This window comes from Caloenas nicobarica, chromosome 6, assembly GCF_036013445.1.
Source record: "Caloenas nicobarica isolate bCalNic1 chromosome 6, bCalNic1.hap1, whole genome shotgun sequence".
Classification (NCBI taxonomy): domain Eukaryota; kingdom Metazoa; phylum Chordata; class Aves; order Columbiformes; family Columbidae; genus Caloenas; species Caloenas nicobarica.
Genome location: NC_088250.1, coordinates 5400154 through 5420981, shown reverse-complemented (window position 1 = coordinate 5420981; position 20828 = coordinate 5400154). Strand labels below are relative to the sequence as shown.

Here is a 20828-nt window from a genome sequence, read left to right as displayed (position 1 = left end):
GGGAGCCCCGGCAGGGGCGGGGCCGGCGGCGGCGGGCTGGCCCGGGGGCGTTCCGGGGCGGGGCGCGGGGCGCGGCGCGGCGCGGGGGCGCCCGCCCGGCCCAGAGCGCAGGTGGCGGCGGCGGCGGCTGCACGGCCGGTCCCGTCCCGCGGGGCCCCGCTCCCGGCGCGGCGGCGGCGGCAGGTGCCCGGGGCATGCGGCGGCGGTAGGACGCGCGGCGGCGATGGACGGCCGGGGGCTGCCGGTGCCGCTGCTGCTGGGGCTGCCGCTGCTGCTGGGGCTGCCGGCGGCGGGGCGCGCCGCCTCCAAGGCTTTGGTGTGCCAGGAGATCACGGTGCCGATGTGCAAGGGCATCGGCTACAACCTCACCTACATGCCCAACCAGTTCAACCACGACACGCAGGACGAGGCTGGGCTGGAGGTGCACCAGTTCTGGCCGCTGGTGGAGATCCAGTGCTCCCCGGACCTGCGCTTCTTCCTCTGCAGCATGTATACCCCCATCTGCCTACCCGACTACACCAAGCCGCTGCCCCCGTGCCGCTCTGTCTGCGAGCGGGCCAAGGCCGGCTGCTCCCCCATCATGCAGCAGTACGGCTTCGCCTGGCCCGAGAGGATGAGCTGTGACAGCCTGCCAGTGCTGGGAGACACCGAGGTGCTCTGCATGGGATACAACCACACGGAAGCTACCACCCTGCCGCCTTTCTTCGGGAAGCCCACGCGCCCGGCCAAGGATGTGGCCAAAAACCTGACGCCTCTCGGCGGGCAGCGCCCCTCGGGGTCAGACTGCGGCCGGACCTGCAAGTGCAAATCACCCCTGATCCTCATCTCCAAGGAGTCCCATCCGCTGTACAACCGCATCAGGACTGGGCAGGTGCCCAACTGCGCCATCCCCTGCTACCAGCCCTACTTTACGCAGGATGAGAAGACCTTTGCTACCTTCTGGATCGGTCTCTGGTCTATCCTCTGCTTCCTCTCCACCTCCACCACTGTGGCCACCTTCCTCATCGACATGGAGCGCTTCAAGTACCCCGAGCGCCCCATCATCTTTCTCTCTGCTTGCTACCTCTTCGTCTCCATGGGCTACATTGTGCGGTTGGTGGCAGGGCATGCCAGCGTGGCTTGCAACCCAGAGCACCACCACATCCACTATGAGACCACAGGCCCTGCCCTCTGCACTGTGGTTTTCCTTCTCCTCTACTTCTTCGGCATGGCCAGCTCCATCTGGTGGGTCATCCTGTCCCTCACCTGGTTCCTGGCAGCCGGCATGAAGTGGGGCAATGAGGCCATTGCTGGCTACGCACAGTATTTCCACCTGGCCGCCTGGCTCATCCCCAGTGCCAAATCCATCGCTGTGCTGGCACTCAGCTCCGTGGATGGTGACCCAGTGGCTGGGGTTTGCTACGTGGGCAACCAGAGCCTGGAGAACCTGCGAGGCTTCGTGCTGGCACCACTGGTAGTTTATCTTTTCACCGGCAGCCTCTTCCTGCTGGCTGGCTTCGTCTCGCTCTTTCGCATCCGCAGCGTGATCAAGCAGGGCGGCACCAAGACTGACAAGCTGGAGAAGCTGATGATCCGCATCGGCATCTTCACCGTGCTCTACACTGTGCCCGCCACTATCGTCATTGCCTGCTACATCTACGAGCAGCACAACCGGGAGGCGTGGGAGCGGGCGCAGAACTGCTCCTGCCCGGGGGACCCTCACCGCCCCAAGCCTGACTATGCCATCTTCATGCTCAAGTACTTCATGTGCCTTGTGGTGGGCATCACCTCTGGTGTCTGGATCTGGTCTGGCAAGACGCTGGAGTCCTGGAGGCGCTTCACAGCCCGCTGCTGCCGGGCCAGGAAGCCCGCGGGCGCCTCTGTGTACGGTGAGGCCAGCCCAGCGCTGGCGGGCAGGACGGTGCTGCCCAGCATGGCCTCCTACCACAAGCAGGTCCCACTGTCCCACGTGTGACGGAAGGGAGCCTCGGTGACCCCAGCTGCAGGGAGAAGAGAGTGGCAAAGACCCTGGGCCACAGAGGAGTGGGTGGCAGCTGGGCCACCCCCGGAGTCCTCAGCCCCACCGTGGCAGTGCTGCCCGGGACCGAGCGTGTGCACCTGCAGGGCGCGGAGCAGCCACGGCCCCAGGCAGGGCAGGGAGAGGTGCTGCCAGCGACGTGGGTGCAGAGGGACAGGGAGGCATGGAACCTGGCACTGCCATGTATGCCCCATTTGGGGTCTTGCGCCCTGTTTGGAGTCCTGGGGTGCTGCTGCCTGTGGGCTGATCGGGTGGCAGGTAGCCCTCGAGCACTGATCTGTGTCCCATGACGAGCCTCTGGGCTGGTCTTGCTGGTGCTGGGGTGAAAGGGAGAGCTGTGACAGGCAAGGTGGGGGGTGACCCCCAGCCCTGGGCGATGTGCTGACACTGGCACCGAGACACTCGCCAGAGCCTGGGGTGTGTGAGGAGGCCAGGGAGAGCAGGGAGCAGGGACTGCCTCCCTGCTGAACACCTGGGCCCCCCAGGCAGAGAGCGATGGTGCCCCCAGGGTCCCAAGAGCCCCTGGGCACAGCTGCGTGTTGCAGAGGAGAGGGCTGGGGACCTCTGGGGTGACGCTGCCGCTGGCCCCGCTCGGGCAGCAGCACGTTGAGTGGGAGGGGGGAGCTGTGCGGGCCGGGGGCTTCGCAGGCGGTGGTGGTGCTGGAGGAAGGGGCTGCGGAGAGGAGCTGCCACCCAGCACTTGGGGCGAGCGGAGACGGGGCCTCGGCTGTCTGCGGGACAGGGGGGAGCAGGTGACCCCAGAGGTCCCTTCTCCCCTGGGCGTGCGTGTGCCAGCTCTCCCCAGGCAAGGGCCTCGGGGCCGGGCAGGGGCTGGTGCTGGGGGGGCTCAGCTCTGTGGCACTGACTCTCAGGTTTGACCCACCTCTCTGCTGTGGGCAGCCACTGCCCGTGGAGCAACTTGTGCCAGAGAGCTGAGGGGCTGCTCGGGTGATGAGGCTGCTGTCCCAGCACGGTGGCATTCACAAGGAGCCTGGGGCACCACTGGCTCTGCACCGAGAGCAGCCTCCTCCTGAGCTGCTGTGCACGCTAGGAAGGGCTTGATGTTGCTCTGCGCCTCTCGCCTCTGCAGCCGGGTGAGTTTCTCGCGTCTCCCTCTGGCCACGCCGGCTGCCTGGGGTGAAGTGGGCGCCTGGTGCCCTGCCCGCTGTCCTGCCGGCCGTGGCACACAGCGCAGCAGCTGAGCGTGGCACAACCAGCCCTACAGGAGCGGCTGCACTTCCGCAGCAGGCAGTGTGTGTCTGGGGGGTTCCGAGCCAGGCTGGCAGTCTGTCGCTCCTGGGGAGCAATGGGGTTTACCAGCCAGCCAGCATCAACGCTTCTTGCTGCTTTTTTCAAAGCTGTGTCTGTTGGAAACAGTGAGAGTGTACAGTTACTTTAAGAAAACTCAGCAGAGCAGTCATGTTCCATCGCTCCAGCTTTCCAAGCCTTTTTCCCTTCCCTGGGTCAGGCGCAGCAGGGCACTGACAGAGGTGGTTCCTGGCATGAAGCGGTGCTGACGGCTGGTTTCGGTAAGAAGATGATGGCGGGGGGATCCCGTTGTCAACTTTACCGAACGCGGTGAGGGGCTGTGGCTGCGGCACAGGATAGGACACAGCTGGTGAGAGGTGGCTGCCTCTGGCTTCAGCCTGTTTGTGAAAGCACCCAATTTGTAATTTTTTTTTTCCGCTGCCCTGAGTGGTGATCACGTATGTAACTTCCCAGCCATTGCTCAAGGCCTTTTTTGCCCTCCTTCGAGCGTGGCACCGTGACCTGGCTGCTCAAGCATTGCAGAACAACTACTGGCTTTGCTTCCGCAGGACTGCAAGGATCCAAGGTTGTTCTCAACACCCTCAGACCACTTCAGTCAAGGAGGTTTCCACCTCATTTTAAAACCAAAGCTTGGGAAGTCAGGAGGTGCTTGAGTGGGGTATCTGCTGATAAAGGCATTGCCAGGGTACTGTGCGAGTGTCTCCGGGGCATTCAGCCCCGAGCAGCCGGCAGCGCAGGGACCGAGGGCTCGGCAGGGACGGCTCAGCCGCACAGGTCAGTGCTCTTGCGACACAGGGTTCGCTCCCTCCAGCGTGTTGCAGTACTGCACCGTGGACAGGATTGCACCATGTTGCGTTACAAACTGTAAATAGTTGTATTATAGCTCGGTTGGTACATACAGGAGCCGTAGTGACCTTTGAAACGGGTTTGGGGCATCTCTGTTGTCAGCAGCAAGGCAGGTCGGGTGCAGGGACACTGTGGGGAGTCTCATGCTGTAATCCTGGGCATTAAATGACTCCAACCTGCTCCAATCCACCCCTCGACGGACTCCTCTCTTTCTATAGTGCCTTTTGTAGATACAACTAAACACACATCATGCAATACAGTGAACAAAAACCATGTCAAAGGTGGTGTTTTGTTGTTTGTTTGTTTGGTTTTTTTTTTCCAAAGTGCAACTGACTGTGTAAAGCTTTTTATAAAAAAAGTCCAAGATTAGCTACAAACTGTTGCCTATTGCAAAATGCAAGAGCGTTTTCAGCTTTGATCTAACGGTAGGTTAATACAATCAACTTGTGTTTGAGCCTGGCTTCTCAGCAACAAGTGGCAGGTGGGGGAAAGGAGCTGTTGCCGTGTGTCCTGTGTGCTGTAGCCAGTTTACATGTTGGGTTTTGCCTTTTCCGTTAGTGATGCTGTTGAGTGTTGTTTATATAACTGTATTATACTTTGTGAAAAGCTGAAGAAATTTTATTCAAAGAGAAGTATTGAGATTAGTTATTTATGAGGACCAAAAAACAAAAAAGCGTGTGTTGTTTTCTTTGCTTTCGCTTCTGCTAGAGTATTAATTGCTATAAAAACTTAACTGGGGGGGTACAAGGAAGCATGTGCTGGAGGGCTGTGCCATGGCCCACCACGGCACCACGTGTCCCGGCCTGGGCGCAGCAACCGGGCTCTGCACTAAGCCGGGTTTAATCCTTGGGCTGCCGTGGCTGGATGTGCCCGTGACCTCACCGACAGCGTTTCCTTGAACAGGCCAAGGTCGCGCCTCACTGCTAGAAAGGGGTTAACTATCAACTTTTATTGGGATTCTGCAGTTTGCACAGTATCAGTTCCTCGCCCTGCACTGAGATCGGGCCCTAAGATACTGTTGAGGCCAAGCAGATGACAGCTTTTAGCTGAGAGCGACGCTGCGCGGGGTTTGAGTGGCCGATTGGAGCGTCCGTGTTGCCATCTGCCGTGCGCTCACTCGTGCTGGGAGGAGCAACTTTAGGAAGGACAGCAAGGGGTTAAGGCTGGCTCTGCGGTGACTAATGGTGCAGACCTCTGCTATCTAGTGAGGTGTGTAGGCACAAGCCAGGTCCCACTAGATAGGATCTCTTACCTGGAAGCAGCATTCCCGCACCCCTGATAAACCTGACAGCTGCACAGCCTGACTCACCTGGTGCCTCAGTGCAGAGGGATCTGCCCCCCATGCTCAAGTACAGGCAGAACACTCAGTCAGGGGCTGATCCTGTCTTGCACGGGGCAACTGTTTTGGGGTGTGGAGGGGACATGCACCATCTCAGCATGAGGTTCTCACTGAGGAGCTGCAGGCACTCGCTGCCTCTGGGAGTAATGCCAGCACCTTGCTGGCAGCCTTGTTGTCATCCTCACCTCCCAGGAAGATGCTGTGTCCTCAGCTCCTCAGTAAATAGGAGTTTGGGAGGGCAGGCACCCCCACCCACCTCGAGCCCCTGTTTTGGAGCAAGGGAAGGGCCATTAGTGCAGGCAGCTGTTTGCTGATCACCTGCAGGACTGTTCTGTGAGCACACGCGTGGGCGCGCACAGCCCAGCCTAATGCTCGTGCCACTCCCCTGCCCTGTGTCCCCTTTGGTCACCTTAGGCCATCCTCAGAGCAGTCACTGGCTTCCTTGGGGTTGAACAGTGCAGGTGCAGCACAATTTCAGGCTGGGGACATGGGGAACGACTGGCTGGCAGCATGGGGACCATGTGGCTTCTCAAATAGGCTTTAATGCAGAAGCTGAAGTGGGCCTTGTCCACAAAGGCAGCCTGAAACTTTTCTAATCCTATGACAAATAAGCCCATGTTCAGCCAGTTAAATGCTCTTGCCCTAGCTTGCCAATGAGGGGTGGGGTGTGGGGGGGTGTTAGTGAGCACACTACCGTCTCTTTGGCAGCACCCTGTAATTCACTGTATATTGTCAAACAACTTTTTTGGTGCAAGTGTCATTTTCCCAGATAATGTTACGGCAAGTGCTGCCGCCCTGTTGTGCTGTGGGAAATCCCACACCAGCTCACCCTGCCCACCCCTTGTGCAAGCTCTCGCTTCAATTGCTCTTCAGTCCTCTCCGGCTTGCTTAGATTATGCTTGACGCCTTTACTCTTATCAAGAAGTGATGGTCTTGATATTTATTCCTCCCCTGAAGTGCCTGTCCTCTTAACTGCCAAACCGAGGCTGGAGTAGTTCTCATAAAATTCCCTTAGAAACAAAACATACAGTCGTCTACACAGAGGGAAGGGCTGCTGAAGCCCAAGGGCATCACGTAGCCCACACACACATCCCTGACTCCCCTGCCCCTGCTGACCACTAACACATGAGGCTCCTGTTGCTCTTGTTGGTGCTCACATTATTCTTGCTGGGGTGTAACATCGTTATTGTCTCTGCAAACAGTATTTACTGCCAGATGGAGAGTGCTGCCCTGGAACTGAATGCAGGCAGAGGCCACCTCAACGTAGATTAAATATTATTCAGCCATTGGGTAAAGAGAAACAAGGTACATCAATCCTCTTCCTCGTGAGCAGTGGTAGGTAACAATCTAATTCCGGTATTCTAACTACAATTTTTCTTCTGCCTTTTTTAAGAAAAGTGCTGCCAGCATATGAAGAATAGTGCAAGTTACAGGGCATGCCCCCTCCTTCAGTTAATCTTCCTGCAGAACCATCTAAATGTAATTCCTTCTGAAACACTATCACTGTTCGTCCCTTCAAAAGGGAGCTGTATGGTTTACTTTTTGTTTACCTAAGAACTCCACTGTGTTTTCCAGAATCGAGCTCCTTTAGGGGGACCAGAGTGTTAAATGTTAAATGGAATTGCTCTTTTTCTTTGCTTAAGGAGTTGTAGCTGAGCCCTGTTTAGCATCTGCTGAATGGATCAAAATGCTATTGACAATGTGCTCTGAGCGATGCTACAGTCACACTAAAGCCAGTTAAGGTTCAGGGTAAAATTAAGTTTGCAGCAGCAGGCTCCTGCAGGATACATTGCAGAAGCAGCCGCCAGCTCGAGGTGTCATTCACTTGCCGTCCAGATCAGCAGGAGGAGCCTCCACCTCATTTGGCAAAAAAAAGGTAAATTTCTGCCCCAAGTTTGTACCGAGCACCCTGCAGCTGAATGGCTGCATTTGCAGAAGCAGATGTGTCAGCAAAGCGCATCCAGACCCATCCCACAAAGCTGAAGGCACCTGGCAGTGCTAAGGAAAGAAAAGCTCATTAGCAATTAGGTCACAAGTCAATCCAGGAGCTGGTCACTTGTAGTTTCCAATTTAGTGCTCCTCAAGGGAGGACTTAAAAAACATCAAATGACCTCCAGAGAGACTGGCCCTACTTAAAGGCCATTTAGGTGCAAAGAAACTGTTGGTAAGTGGTTATTTGGGCAGCCTGAGTCAAATTCTAAATCCAAAGGGCCAGCGGGAATAGCCACGGAGCTGCACAAGGCTGTACCAGGCCTGCAGCTCACAGCTGCCCCACAACTTCCTCGGAGAAAATGAAGGCGAAGGGCTGGTACAGGCACCCCCCTGGGGTTTTTCTTTCTTTTTTCATACTTGAGAGAAGCTGCAAAGCACCACATCTTGTGAAGGGGAATGAAATCAGACAGCTGTACAAAACACACAATTCACCTTTAACTTTAATTAAAATAGAGTTTATTAGCTTTTCTTTTAATACAAACATGAGAAAGGAAAACCACCTGAAGATGTAGCGTTATTTTCAAAATTGAATTGTGATCAATACCTGAAGTGCCAAGTTCCATGATTTGGAAGCCGGGGGCTGACATAATTGCATACTGCAAAAAGATTATATGCATCATTGTAAGAGCTGAGTGCAGCCAGAGTGCGGGTTACACTCAGCCAGCCCCGCTCTCAAAGGCAGACAGACAGACAGACTCGCTGTTCAGTGTAAGTTTCTGGGCCTTGGCTGGAAGAGGAAATGCACAAACCCCGTGCCATTCGGAGGGAGATCTGCTCCTAGGACAAACTGCCTAGAATCTATTTGGATCCAAGAAGGGAAGATACTACAAAGACTTGGAACAGGAAGAGTCTAATAATACTTATCCTGTTTAGAGTTCAGTTTCAGAGCCTGAAAGTAAGCTCCATTCCAAAGGCTCACAAAGAGTAAACGCCAAGTCTCTAGAGTAGTTGCACAAGATAAAATTCATTTTGGAAACAAAAAAAAAAAAAAAAGGGTTTTCTAGAAAGCTTTTTGATAATTCTCCATTGAACACAATATTTTTCAATCTACCATATTAGGTAGTCATGAATTCTCAAACCCATTACTGTCTCATTATGAATGTAAATCCCTCCCAGGAATCAAAACCCCAAGGAGAGCGAGATGGTTGCACACTGTCAGCTTTAGGAACTCCACTGCTAGAGCACAAGAGACCTGGAGTAGAACTCGGAGAAGCAGCGCTGCACACACGCCATTCACCACTGGATTGCTACACTGGTTGGGATGGTGATGATGCTTCCAGGCCAACTTTCTCATTCAATGCCTCAGAAAAACACACAGATTGCATCTCTTCCAGAGCAGTTTAAGTCTTAGAAAATGAGAGAAGCACCATAATTCACAAGAAATGCAGCATGGACCCTATACATTTTAACAATACATAAAACCATATCTCAGCCCCCAGTCAAAACATTCAAAGTCTTTTGCCAATCTCTACTGGAGTGACACTGTGGGTGCAGAGTTGGAATCCCTTCCTGCTGGGCAGCTTCTTGGTTATGAACAGATCACCAAAAATAGCAGCTTTTAGTAGCCAAACCAGGGAAAAGCCATCAACACGTGTCTATGCTACTGTTTTCAGCTCCAAAGTGGCTTTATACTTTAAGAGTCACATGTCTTGTTTTGTTTTTTTGTTAGCACTGCATTGACCTGAAATACAAATGCAGCAAGACTCTGGATGACAGGGGAGAGGAGGGAAGAACATTGTAACTATAGTCATGTGGTTAGTGTTTGAATTCTAAAATTTAAAACTACATATTATTAAAAACTTCAAGAGTTCACAGCTATAGGCCTACATAGTAAGCAAACATCTGTGGGGGAGAGAAGGAGATAAGTTTGTTTTTTGCACCTCTGGATACATCAGAAGGAGGAGAGAGTTGATTTGACAACGGTCTTGTCTGTCTTTTGCACCAAGTATGCTCCTCAAGCTCTGGGCTCGCTCACCCCTCTCCTCCTCGTGCTGGAAGACGCCATCACCGCTGGCTTGTGTGCGTGGAGTGGTGGGATTCCTCCGATTCATAGGGACGCTGGTTCATGGTGCTGTGCCTTTCTCTCTCCTCAGGAGAGGATGGCATTAGAACGGCGGATACCAACTAAGTTATCAGCACTGAACGATCGCCTCATAGCAGCTTTTGACAAGTCTTTGTATTTGTCTTCACACAGCCGGGAGATAGCCTGGATACCATGGTCAGATACAAAATGAAAAGCACACATTAGAAGAGTTAGAATATTTCAGGGAGGCTTTTACAAGCATAATACCAGCAGAGCAGGCAGTCTGTAGCAGTGATGCTACTAGATTTTCTACCTAGAATGACAGTAAATAAGAACTACTTTGGAAGGAAAATATAAAAGGGGTGTGTCCCCATGCTAACAAGAACCCCATCCATCAGTAAGTAAGCATAAAAGAAGGTGAGTGGTTTCCCTATCAGACTATCTTCATTCTTTTACCAGTCGCACTATCTAATGGAAAACTTGGATCCATTTCAGACTTAGGAATTTGTGGAAGTTATGTTCAAAATTGCACCTGGGAGCTAGGTCTGCTGCAACACAAAACCTGTATTTTAACAGCACAAAAACGCACGCAGCCATTTCGGTGAGAGAAAAGGTTCAAACTTAAAAGGTTTCTGCACTCCCTTGGGCACTCTGCCCTTGGCCACTCAGTGCAAGTGAGCCTGGGAACTGAAGTTCTACTAGGATACGTGTTTTGCCTTTACCTCCTCCACATCCTCACCCCAACATGCTCTTCCCAGGACCACTCACATGGTCAGGTGCCTGAAGATGTCCAAGATGGGAGGGCAGCCCATTGCTCGATGGCACGGCAATAGCCATGGCACTTTAATACAGCTATTAAATATCAGCACATGTGGATAACTTAATATTTAACTGCTTTTTTCACCCACTTATAGCCTTGCCTCTGCTCTGCTTATCCAGCTAGTCAAGCAGTCTTTATTCTGGTGCAGCTATTCTAGGAACAAGCCTAAGTATTTAAATCCTAATAACACGTGATTGTCCAGAAAATACCGTGTGTCCTCTTGGCAAGGCCTATTTCTGATGGGAGCCTTCAGGCATTACCAATGCAAATAAATAAGGATACCAGTAATAAAAGGGCTGAACTGAATTTCAGTCCTGAACGTGTACTTCCATTAATAATTTACCACCTATCACCAGATGAACTTTCCAAGTCCTGCACTCAGCTACAAGCCTGCACCTTCCCTTTAAGGCAGCACCCATTCAGCACAGCCCCGCGTTCTCGAAGTTCAAAAGGTGAAAAGCACTCCAAGCATGAATAAACTCCTAAGTGTATTTTAAAATAATTATTTACATCTATTTCTGCCGACCTTCTGGAGGCATGCATTTGGCTCAAGAGTGGCATTCTTTGAGACACGGGCTGCCTGAGCTCCCAGTGCAAGACCAGACAGACTCTCCATCCTGTTTTAATGCTAGCACATCAATCATAAAGCAACCTGTGTTGACGTATTTAGCCTCAGTCACCCATATGGTGTAAATCAGTTTTCAATCCCTGGAATACTAATTCACTGCTTCGTACAGGCTTCTACCAATGGCTAGTGTGCATATAACCAAACGGTGGAATTAAAAATGTTAGCAAATGGTTTAAATATTTAGCACATTTTAGAATTAAAAAACCAAAATGTCCTATATACATGCATTATGGCAAAATCACATACTGCACTGAAAATGACTCTGGTTTAAATACCAAGCCCCCAGTGCTAGCAAAAAAGAAACAAAACAGGCTCACAATCTGTAAATCATCCACTTATGCCTGGGCACTGAGCAGTTCAGTAAACAATTTCCTGTGCAATATGAACTGCCCTACAACCACATTTACAATTAGTGACAGTGTTAGCTTAAAGTGCAACAAGGGTGAGACAAAGCAGAGGAGCTGCATTGCTTAATTTTAAATAGAGGAATTTGTAGGCACGTCATACCTATCATTCCAAAGGACCAGGAGGGATCACACTTATTCCCAAAGTTCAGCCACTTCTGGGATGAAATTAAAAAAACCCACAAACCTGGCACTTGGTAGAATTATTGGGGGTGGACAATAGAACAATATAAGCCAAGAATACCGTAGCACACCCCTCTTTGAAAGGGGCTGTGGTATCAGTGTACACAGGGCCTGCGGTAACGCCTTTGTTGAAAGGTCAACAAAACAACATGCAGAGTCATCAATTAAACCTGGACAGATGAAAGGTTGCATTGATCCAACAAGAAATTTTGCTTGGGAACCCAGGTAATTTAGATATTTTCAAAATGTCGTACATATCTCCAACAACTAGGAAGAAAGACTGACTCTGCAAACGTTCAAGTATTTTAAAATGAGCCTTCATACCAAAGAAGGCTGCAGGGACTTGGAGAAGGGCAGCCCTTCCCATTGAGCAAAAGGGGCCAGTGATCTGTATTTACACTACTCTGGACATTCTGAAGGGCTCCTAAGAAGGGGCTATTCCAAAAGTTTATCTGAAAGCAACATTTCTTTGGAAAGGTAGAGGTTCTAGAAGTCGAAAAAAGAAACATTATTTCTGCAGCTGTCCCCAGACAAATGGTTTATTAAACCATGAGAGCAGTAAGAGCGCTCCCTCTAAATATAAAAGCAGCTGTGCAGTGGGATGCAGTGGGAAACCTTCAGCTGGTAGTATTTAGAAAGGTCTGAGTGTGACTGTCTCTAGGTGCTTGGAATACAGACTGTGACCAGGGAAGGACAGACAATCCATTACATATGACACTAATCCTTTCAATCTTAAGTAGCCTAGTGAGCTACGGTTCGCAAAATAACATCCATTTTATTTTGTGATCTGCTAGACTTCTGTAATCTCTGTCCCTTCCTTTCCTCAGAATACTAGCTTAGCCTAGGCATGGTTTTACAAGTGCTAACTGTAGTTCTAAAGGGGTTAAATTAGCTTTTAATACGCTAACCTAAAAGCTTTTTCGTTTTTCTAACCGCCACTTAATATGATTAGCAACAGATGCTTTTACTACACATACAGAGTCCCCAGCTCAGCCAGTCCCAGACTATTACCTCCAGTTTCTGTGCTCTCTCTTTACTGAGAGGCTCCAGCAGAAAGCTCAGGTTATTGTCATCTGCTAGGGAGCGAAGATCGAAGTAGTATTTGGCATAAACACTGGCAGGAACGTTGATATTAAACTGCAGTAGCTCCAGGAAGTGTCTTTCCATCTCATTCCTAGGAGGCATAAGGGACAGAAGACAAAAGGAAAAAAAAAAAAAGATAGTTTTAGCCGGCTGAAAACCCTGAAGAGACCTCAAGCTTGTTTTACAACCCAGCAACTTTGAAATAGTCATCGAGAGCTCGGCATTATTAGTTTCGAGAGACAGGTCATTCACTAGTGCTCAAAACAAGGTGCAGCTTTTGAGTCCTGGCACCTCCGGCTCGCAGAGAAAGGTAGTGCCCTGTCGTGCACCCGCTCGGCTGACCGGGGAGGTTCATTCTTCGGAGTTCCATTAGTGCAGCTGTACAATTCATGCGCCATTCTCACTCTCCTACGGCCCCACACTATAGTGATCAGATGAAAGGAATGATGTATGCTGTTTATTAGCTCTGAAGAACTTGCAGACATTTTCACTGGGCTGATAACAGGAAGGGGGTTTATTGAAGTAGAGGTGGACTAACAAAAGGAGTAGGCAGATCACCACGGCAACAAATGGATCTATGAAGAGCTGCTGCTATTATCTCACAGAAAAAAGCCTCTTGAAGCAACATGGATTCATCTCCAATAAATAAATAAATAAGCAGCATTAGGTGGGAGAAGGAATTTTCTCCTCAATAGCATTAGGCAGGATAACAAACACTATGTCAAAGGGCACTGTCCGGTTTTTTACTCACTCGTCTATTTTCACTGGGCAAAATATTTGGAGGGAAGTGGGGAGAAAGCCAGGACGTGACAAAGGCTGCTGCACCTACTGTACTGTGGGCAGCTGAACTGGAGATGGTCTACAGAGGAAAATACAATGTTTTACAAATTAACCAAAAAGAAACTGCTGCTACCCGAACCAAGCAATTCAGTTCAACCCTAACGACCCATCTCTGCAGAATTTAGCAGCTGTTTAGGCCAGCTGTGAATACACCAGAAGATAAGTTGCACAAATTCAGTGCCAAGGCTGTTCTTGCTTTTTGGGAGCTTTTAAAATGGATGTTTTACCTATCAGAGGGGGGGATAAATCAAGGAATCATCCAGGTTGTGTCTTGTCTTGGATGGCAGGTCTCAATATGAATAGCAGCTTTGTGCTTGTTTCTAGCGTGGAAGACTTGAGTACCATTGAACCTAGTGCCAAAATTAATTTCCTGTTCATATGGTCATAAGCCTATAGAAATGTAAATCAGATAACGTTTTGATGATCAGCTGATCAGAGCTTGATTTACCCTGTGAATAAATACTCTTCACTGCCCCTTTTGTATTCACTACACTAATACATTTTAATTGTGTAAAAATACAATTCTTCATTGGATTAACAAGTCTATTAACAGTGGTTTAAAACCTGGGAAAGGATAATGCCCATGTGTTTTCTGTGCCTTATTTACAAATATATGTAGCCAAAAGAATGAACAGCATGTGTCCCCTCACAAGCAATCACAGCAAGATTAGCAGCTGCACAGTTAATTTTTCAGTGATTACGGATTCTATCTCATCAAAGCAAGCAAGTTTTGACAAAGGATGACTCCCAAATATCAATTTAATTTCCTTTGATTTTTTTTACTATTAGAAAGAACTGCAACAAAACACAAACCACCCTCCTCCAAAAACCAAAAGAAAAACCCCTTTCAGTAAAACACCCACCTTCGGTCAAATAAGAAAGGGCTTCAGGTTAGTGAGACCATTCTATACGTAGAGCCGAGAGGAAAACGCCCAGAAAATTCACAAACAAAACTTGCCACCGATCCTTGTAGCTGGGCTACCCAGGGAGCCCTACCTGGTGGAGTCCTGCCAAACAATCGTCAGCTGGGGAGCTGCTGGGGCTTGGGGTGGGTTTTTTGGCAGCATCACCAGCCACCTCCAATGTTCGAATGCAACCAGGCCTGAAATCCCTTGCAAGTTCTCTCTCAGTAATGCTTGTATTCAGAATACCTACTACCGTCAAGTGACTAGTTAAAAAAATATTGGAACGACTAAAGCTGACAATTAACTATAGTACCAATTATTAATTGAAAGCAGACTTATAAAATTTCAACTCAATTTTGCTGAGTATTTTAAGCAGTTTTCCAAAGCCCTGATTGCGGTGACGTTATTCAGCCCGGGGCAGTGAATCCTGCCAAGCTGCAGCAGTATGGGGCCGGGCACGGACACCCCGGGCCACTGTCAGAAAGGGGGTGAACAGTTTCTGCCCATACCTAAAGTCAAAGATCTAAGTCATTGCAAATGAGATTACAAAAATCCCATCTTCAAATCGGGGAAAAAAAAAAAGCCTAATTCAGTCTATTTTCCCTACCACCATCCTTGCTTTGAAAATGTAAGTACTGACAATTTCAGGAGACCCAGTATTGGCAATAGAGAATAAACATCCTGCAAGTTACAGATATTTTCAGTGCTATCAATTTGATTTGCCCCAAATAGGGCTAGAAGAAGAGACATCAAAAAGAGCAAGATGGATACTCCAGCACTCCCAGCATCGCTGACCCCACTTCAGCCATCTCAGAGTTATTTGCAGCAACGCTTCAAGTGTGTTCCTCCGAGAGACGAGCACTCGGAGCCAGGCTGAGTGAAGATGTACATTGGATAAAATCACTAATTATGCCTTCCTGAAAGCACGGCCGGCACAGCCCTGCATTTGGAGACAAAGAACTCCCAGGCAAGGGGTATGTATAAAACTGTGATTGCTGTTGCTGTTTGTGATGCGAAATAACTTGAGTAACAAAAACTGGTTTGGTGCAGGTAACAGTCCCTTATCTTTAGACATGCTGTTCCCCAACCTAAAAGGAAGAAAACTGAATAATCCTTCTTCTAAAGAGTCCCAGATAAATAATTACTGCATTTTAAACGTTAGCTTTAGGCTGAATCCAGGGAAGAGAGCTTGGGGCAAGCTGCCACCTCAGCCTGCTCCCGTACGAGAACTGTTACTACATAGGCCTGGACACACCCAATCATAGCACAGTGTGATAAACTCAAAAACACAGAAAATGAGAGTTTAAGGCCAGAAAGCCCACTTCTAAGCTAGTCTTCTAGCATTTCTACCACTGTCATAACAAGGGAAATAGGGAAACAAGCTGGCAAATAGAATTAGAACAATAATGCTGACATCTCCAAGTTCTCAGAGAGAACTTTGTGAGAAGCAATTTAACATAACATCTAATGGGCCAAATGCACACTACAAACACACCTCCAGCCTGCGGTATGAGCCTGAGCCACAAGGCTGAACATCCTCTGAAACCACAGAAATTGTGCACCAAAAGCAGAGAGTAGATCCAAAACTTCTGAAAAACTGAAATCTGTATCCAAGGCAAGAATATACATAAGGAACAGCCTTACATAAACAAGCAGTAGCAAGATCGAGGATTTTGTTCTCAGCGCTGTAGGTGAGGATGAGCTGTAGCAGTGGCTGGATGTGACACGTGGAGCCACAGATTCCAACACAAATGACACCTGTCTGCCAGCAGCAGCGGCTCGGAATTCAGACCTTGAGATATTTAGGCCTTAGCTATAGACAAGAGCAGACACGGAAGTCACAAGTTACAGCTTACCTTCCAGTTTTTCAATTTCTGAACCAGAAAAGGGAGGGAACAAATGTAGTTAACTTTTTTTTTTTTCCAGAAAGACTCTTGATAAGACTATACAATTGGGCACTTTAGAGTTACACCAATACAAAAAATTAGTGGAAACAAGCAGCTGGTCCCATGACATATCACTAGGGGAAAGAAGGTAAAAAAATCTAACTTTGAGGTTACTCACCCAAGTCAGTAGAAATATTAATACAGATTTGTCTCCAAGTAGGATTACCCAGAGTTTCTCAGGTTAAAATGGGAGTGAGGCCTGACACCAGATCTATGTCATGGATGTATATCATAGCACCAGACATTTTATCAATCTGATCTCAAAAACTGCCATTCTAAAAAAATACCCAAACACCACAGATCAGCCAAACCTTGCAACTTACATGTCCTCAACAGTAATGTCCTTCAATATTTGGCAATAATCCACGTTCCACACAGCCTGATCATCCCAGACTTTAGAAGCCAGCAGAATAGCTCCTAGGACTATCCTCTTCCAGTTACTAGGGCATATGTCAATCTCTGCATAGGTTAAAAGCCTTTCCAAATAAACCTATAAAAAGAAAAAACAATTTCATGTGTTTAATTAAGACCTGTCACTGAGTTCTAAGCAGCAAGCATGCCGGTTCAATATGACTATTTTACCTCATTGCCATTAAGTGTGTCAAAGTAAGTCTTAGTAATTCCTGGTTACACTTCAGAATGCAAACTTTCAGGAGTTACAAGTTCCATTTTTTAGCACAATACAAGAACAGAACCACCAAGGTATACAATAAAGATACTGAAGAATCAGCTCTGAGCAATGAGCAGTGCTGTTTCAGTGAGACACTAGCAGGGTTCTGTCCATCACAGAGTCACTGACGGGTTCTTGTTGGGGCCTGTCGGGGACAGAAAGTCACTCAGTATCACCCCAGCCTTTCGTCGCGGTGACAGTTCAGCACTTGTAGCTGAACACACAGTGCTAAAACCTGCACGGAGCTCTGTAGTCATGGGATAAGATGCATTAATTGCTATCTTTCCACAATGAAAGGTGTTATAGTGCTACTTCTGCTTTATCCTGTAAGGAACAGGCTTCACTCCTTCACCTACAGCCCATCCTCTGCTTTCATCTACATCCCCAACTGCTTAGATAGTGAACGATACCCAAGGCCAAAGACATGGCTTGGTCTTTTACTCATTCCTCCCATATAACCTCAAATCAGCCCAAAGATGTTGAATCAGTCCCTTCCTTAAAAGTTTTCTGCTATTTCACACTCCTATAATGATCCATGTACTAAATAATTCACACTTTAAAATTTGAATATAGATTGTTTTTAAAGTTCTACTCCCTAAATTAAGTCCAAGGTCCTAATGAAGCCTCAGATAAACTAGTGGGTGCAGGAAGCTGTTGTACTGGTCTAAGGGCAGGTCAATCTTTATTACTGGGGTCTCCCTGCACTTCATTCCCATCCTTTGCTTGTACCTTCAAGTGAATTAAAGGTGTTCCTGTAATAACAGAGCCATCTAGTGGTAAAATCCACTTTAAAACTCTACTTTTTGTAAATAGTTCAGCTGGCCACGCCACCTTGCCCAGGATTAGCTCTCATGTTGGTCTGTCAAAATTGCTTGCATGTCTTTGGAAAAGCAAAAACCTCAAATTAATTTCAGAGTTTCAATAGCTGTAACTATCTGACCTCTTTAATTACTTATTTCCTTATTAGAGTCCTGCAAGCTGAGTTTGCTTAATCGCCACATTGTCTTTTGGTGACAGTTCTGTTCTCCTTTCAGACTGTTTTTCAGAAAGAAGCCACAAGGAAGACTGAAGTCTAGTACACAAGTGCAGTTTAAGAGACTGTCTAATAGAGCGATTTTAAGTTGTGTTTTTTCTTTCCCTTCGTATACATATATGTATATGCATGTGTGTTCCAAGTACCTTCATGCCACCTGGTGAAAAAAGCTGTAGCCTCTTTGGTTTAATTAAAAAAAAAAAGTTTGATAGAAAGGTGGCAATGCTTGAAGGCCATAATAATGAGAAAGTTCATCTTCTGGAGTTCCTACGGGGGAGTATTACTTGCACTGTTCTCGTTAATGTGAGCTCAAAACTCCCACTTTCCCCTCCACACAACTGAAATAAAATACATCTTTGTGTCTGATCTTTTTATACCCAAATGTGTACAGTGTCCCACTGTTCTGCCTTTCTAAGCTTCTTCAACAAGTTATGCATTATGAAACAATGTTCCATGGGACAAATAATTAAGCATTACATATTAATACATAGAAAAGGTAAGTTCCTTTGTAGTTAACCACTTCTGTGACTATTTAGTAATGTTCTCTAATGAACTCACCTCCACAGTATCTTCATTATTAACAAGGTTTCATGAGATATCGTAACTATCTAAATGTCAGTTCAGCCTAGGTTCACTCATTGAGGAAAAAAACAAAAGTCTTCCAAAAGCTCAAGTTCCAGCATCTCTTACCAGTGTCACTATTGCACATTCAGCTGTCAGCTGTGCGGCACTGAAAAGCGTCCGAACAAACCGGTAGATGTGCTTGTGATCAGGGTCATGCTTGTAGTAGTCATCTGGAACTTCTTCCCGCTGAAAGAAAGTTCTGAGTTACTGAAAATCTGTCTTGCTTAATATTGACTTCAAAGAACAGACACACATGGTTGTTTCTCCTCACTGAGCAGAGGTGTAGACAGCCCTTCCCTGGCACAGAACAAAACTATGTCCTGAACGAAGCAAGCAGACTTGCGATACTCTGAATATTCCAAACAAAACACAATCGCTTTAGCTGACAATATGTTTGGTTTGAACACTTTTTTGATCCATAAGGCTAATGGAAAAGAGCATGAACTACCATCGTTACTACAGGTGCTAACTATTGTCCTTGGAACATTTTACAGACTAAAAGAGATTAAAAAAAAAGGTTTATCCCTGCAAGAAAAATCACAAACATATACACACCAGAGAAACACTGGCTCTTCAAAAGGCAACATTAAGAGACTTCACAAGATTCCCCTTCCAGCTGAGGAAGAGCTGAAGAACACATCAATAATTCTATCACAGGTACAACTGGAAGGTAACGTACGGTGTCTTCACAGGCCTCGTTCTTGAGAGATTCCAGAAAGGCAACAAAGCTAATGAACAGCTAGGTTTAACTGTGACACGATGCGAAACTTTTTCTAAATACAGGGGAGAAGAAAAGCTTACAAATAAACAGTCCAAAGCAATCCTAAAATGAGAATTCTGACCCTCTCCCCCAGCCATTCTGATGCTCAGCACGCTTCCTGGAGGGATGAAACTTCCAAAGTTTTCATGTGGTTTTGTAGTTTAAAATACGCAGGTAACAGTGCCAAGTACAGTGAAAGAACAGTTAACTCTGGACACAGCCTCCTGCTACAGCAGTGAGCAGCGGAGGGCACGCAACGGCAGGAGTAACTGGGCAGGATCCCCCGGCGTAATTCCTGTGCTACGGGCAGTACAAAAGCACAGCTGGAAGAACATTTTTGCTGACGAACTGAGGAGGAAAGGACTGGACTGGTATTTGTGACTAAGGCCTGTGATGCTGGCAACTTGAAGTTTGTTACTTGTGCTATTAGGTAACATGGATTTGGACTCGTGGTAGCCAAATCTTTGCAGGACAAGGTGTGTATAGATGTCTTCCAGCTAATTAACCTTTGAAAGGAACTGTAGGTACCCAGGGAAACCCCACTGCTACAGAAACTAACAAGCCATTTGTATCTTTCCCCTCAGCAGCAGACATACAGCCTTACTGTATTTCTGGCTGTATTCTGCAGTGAGATACAACAGACCTTTACGTGTTCCTTAAAAACCAGTGATTTTCCTCTATTCGTACTCATTAAATAGGAGGTGGGCTATATGAAAGGATTGAAAGATGTCAGGTTGCTAAATAAAGAAATTGATGGAGTTCATCTTACATAAATAATTTTCAATGTGAAACAACAAATTCAGGCAGTTCAAACAGTTTGGGACCAGGATTTTCTCTTGAAGTGCTGCAGTCCATACAAGAAATCTCCTTAAGTTCATTATTTTTATTGAGTAAAGAGTTGTATGTGTTCAAGTGTGTAATTCCTAGCACAATGGGTCATGTTTAGAGATGAAACTAACAAAATATCTATTTGTTTATTAAAAACTGTTTATTAAGCCAAATCTGTGAGATAGATTAAGCTGCATTCACTCAGTTAAGCCCCAGAGCAAACTGAATTTTCAAAGGCACTAGAGCTTTGCTAAATACATCTCAAATGAAAAAAAATCCACAAGTAAGTGGTTCTGTAGGACAGTCATTGAGCTCATGGTGATCAAACCAGACACAAAAAGCACATGCTCCACTCTTGAGCTTGTCTGTACCATGAGGTTTTGCATCGTAAAGATTGTCTAAAACAGTGCAGCAGAACCAGGCACATGAAAATCACATGTGAACGCTCCTTGCGGTTACTGCAAGCACTATTAAGCCTATTTGCTTTAAAATTTAGCCTTTCAGGTTTTTTGAAGACCTGGCTCACTGTCTCCTCCTTTGTGTGATGCCTCACGTTTTATGTTCTCCTGTTTGCAGTCATTTAAAAGGTTAGGCACATATCTACTAACCATGTCTTCC

The 20828-nt window shown here is 47.5% G+C and overlaps 2 protein-coding genes across 2 annotated transcripts in view; one reads left to right on the top strand and one right to left on the bottom strand.

Moving 5' to 3' along the window:
* Window positions 1–223: 223 nt before the first annotated feature.
* Window positions 224–1954, top strand: FZD5 (frizzled class receptor 5). The gene has a single exon (XM_065637825.1). The coding sequence runs from the start codon at window positions 224–226 to the stop codon at window positions 1952–1954; it is 1731 nt and encodes a 576-aa protein (XP_065493897.1).
* A 5948-nt stretch (window positions 1955–7902) lies between these two features.
* CCNYL1 (cyclin Y like 1) overlaps window positions 7903–20828 on the bottom strand; it is a 31569-nt gene continuing 18643 nt past the window's right edge. Inside the window, exons 7-10 of the mRNA XM_065638307.1 lie at window positions 18689–18808; window positions 16619–16785; window positions 12533–12695; window positions 7903–9669 (exon numbers count right to left, since the gene is read on the bottom strand). Of these exons, the coding sequence (XP_065494379.1) occupies window positions 9553–9669; window positions 12533–12695; window positions 16619–16785; window positions 18689–18808 (567 nt within the window). The 3' untranslated portion in view covers window positions 7903–9552. The remainder of the gene's footprint in view (window positions 9670–12532; window positions 12696–16618; window positions 16786–18688; window positions 18809–20828) is intronic.

Bases quoted from the DNA above. Each gene is read 5' to 3' on its own strand.
- FZD5 (XM_065637825.1), top strand. From the start codon at position 224: ATGGACGGCCGGGGGCTGCCGGTGCCGCTGCTGCTGGGGCTGCCGCTG.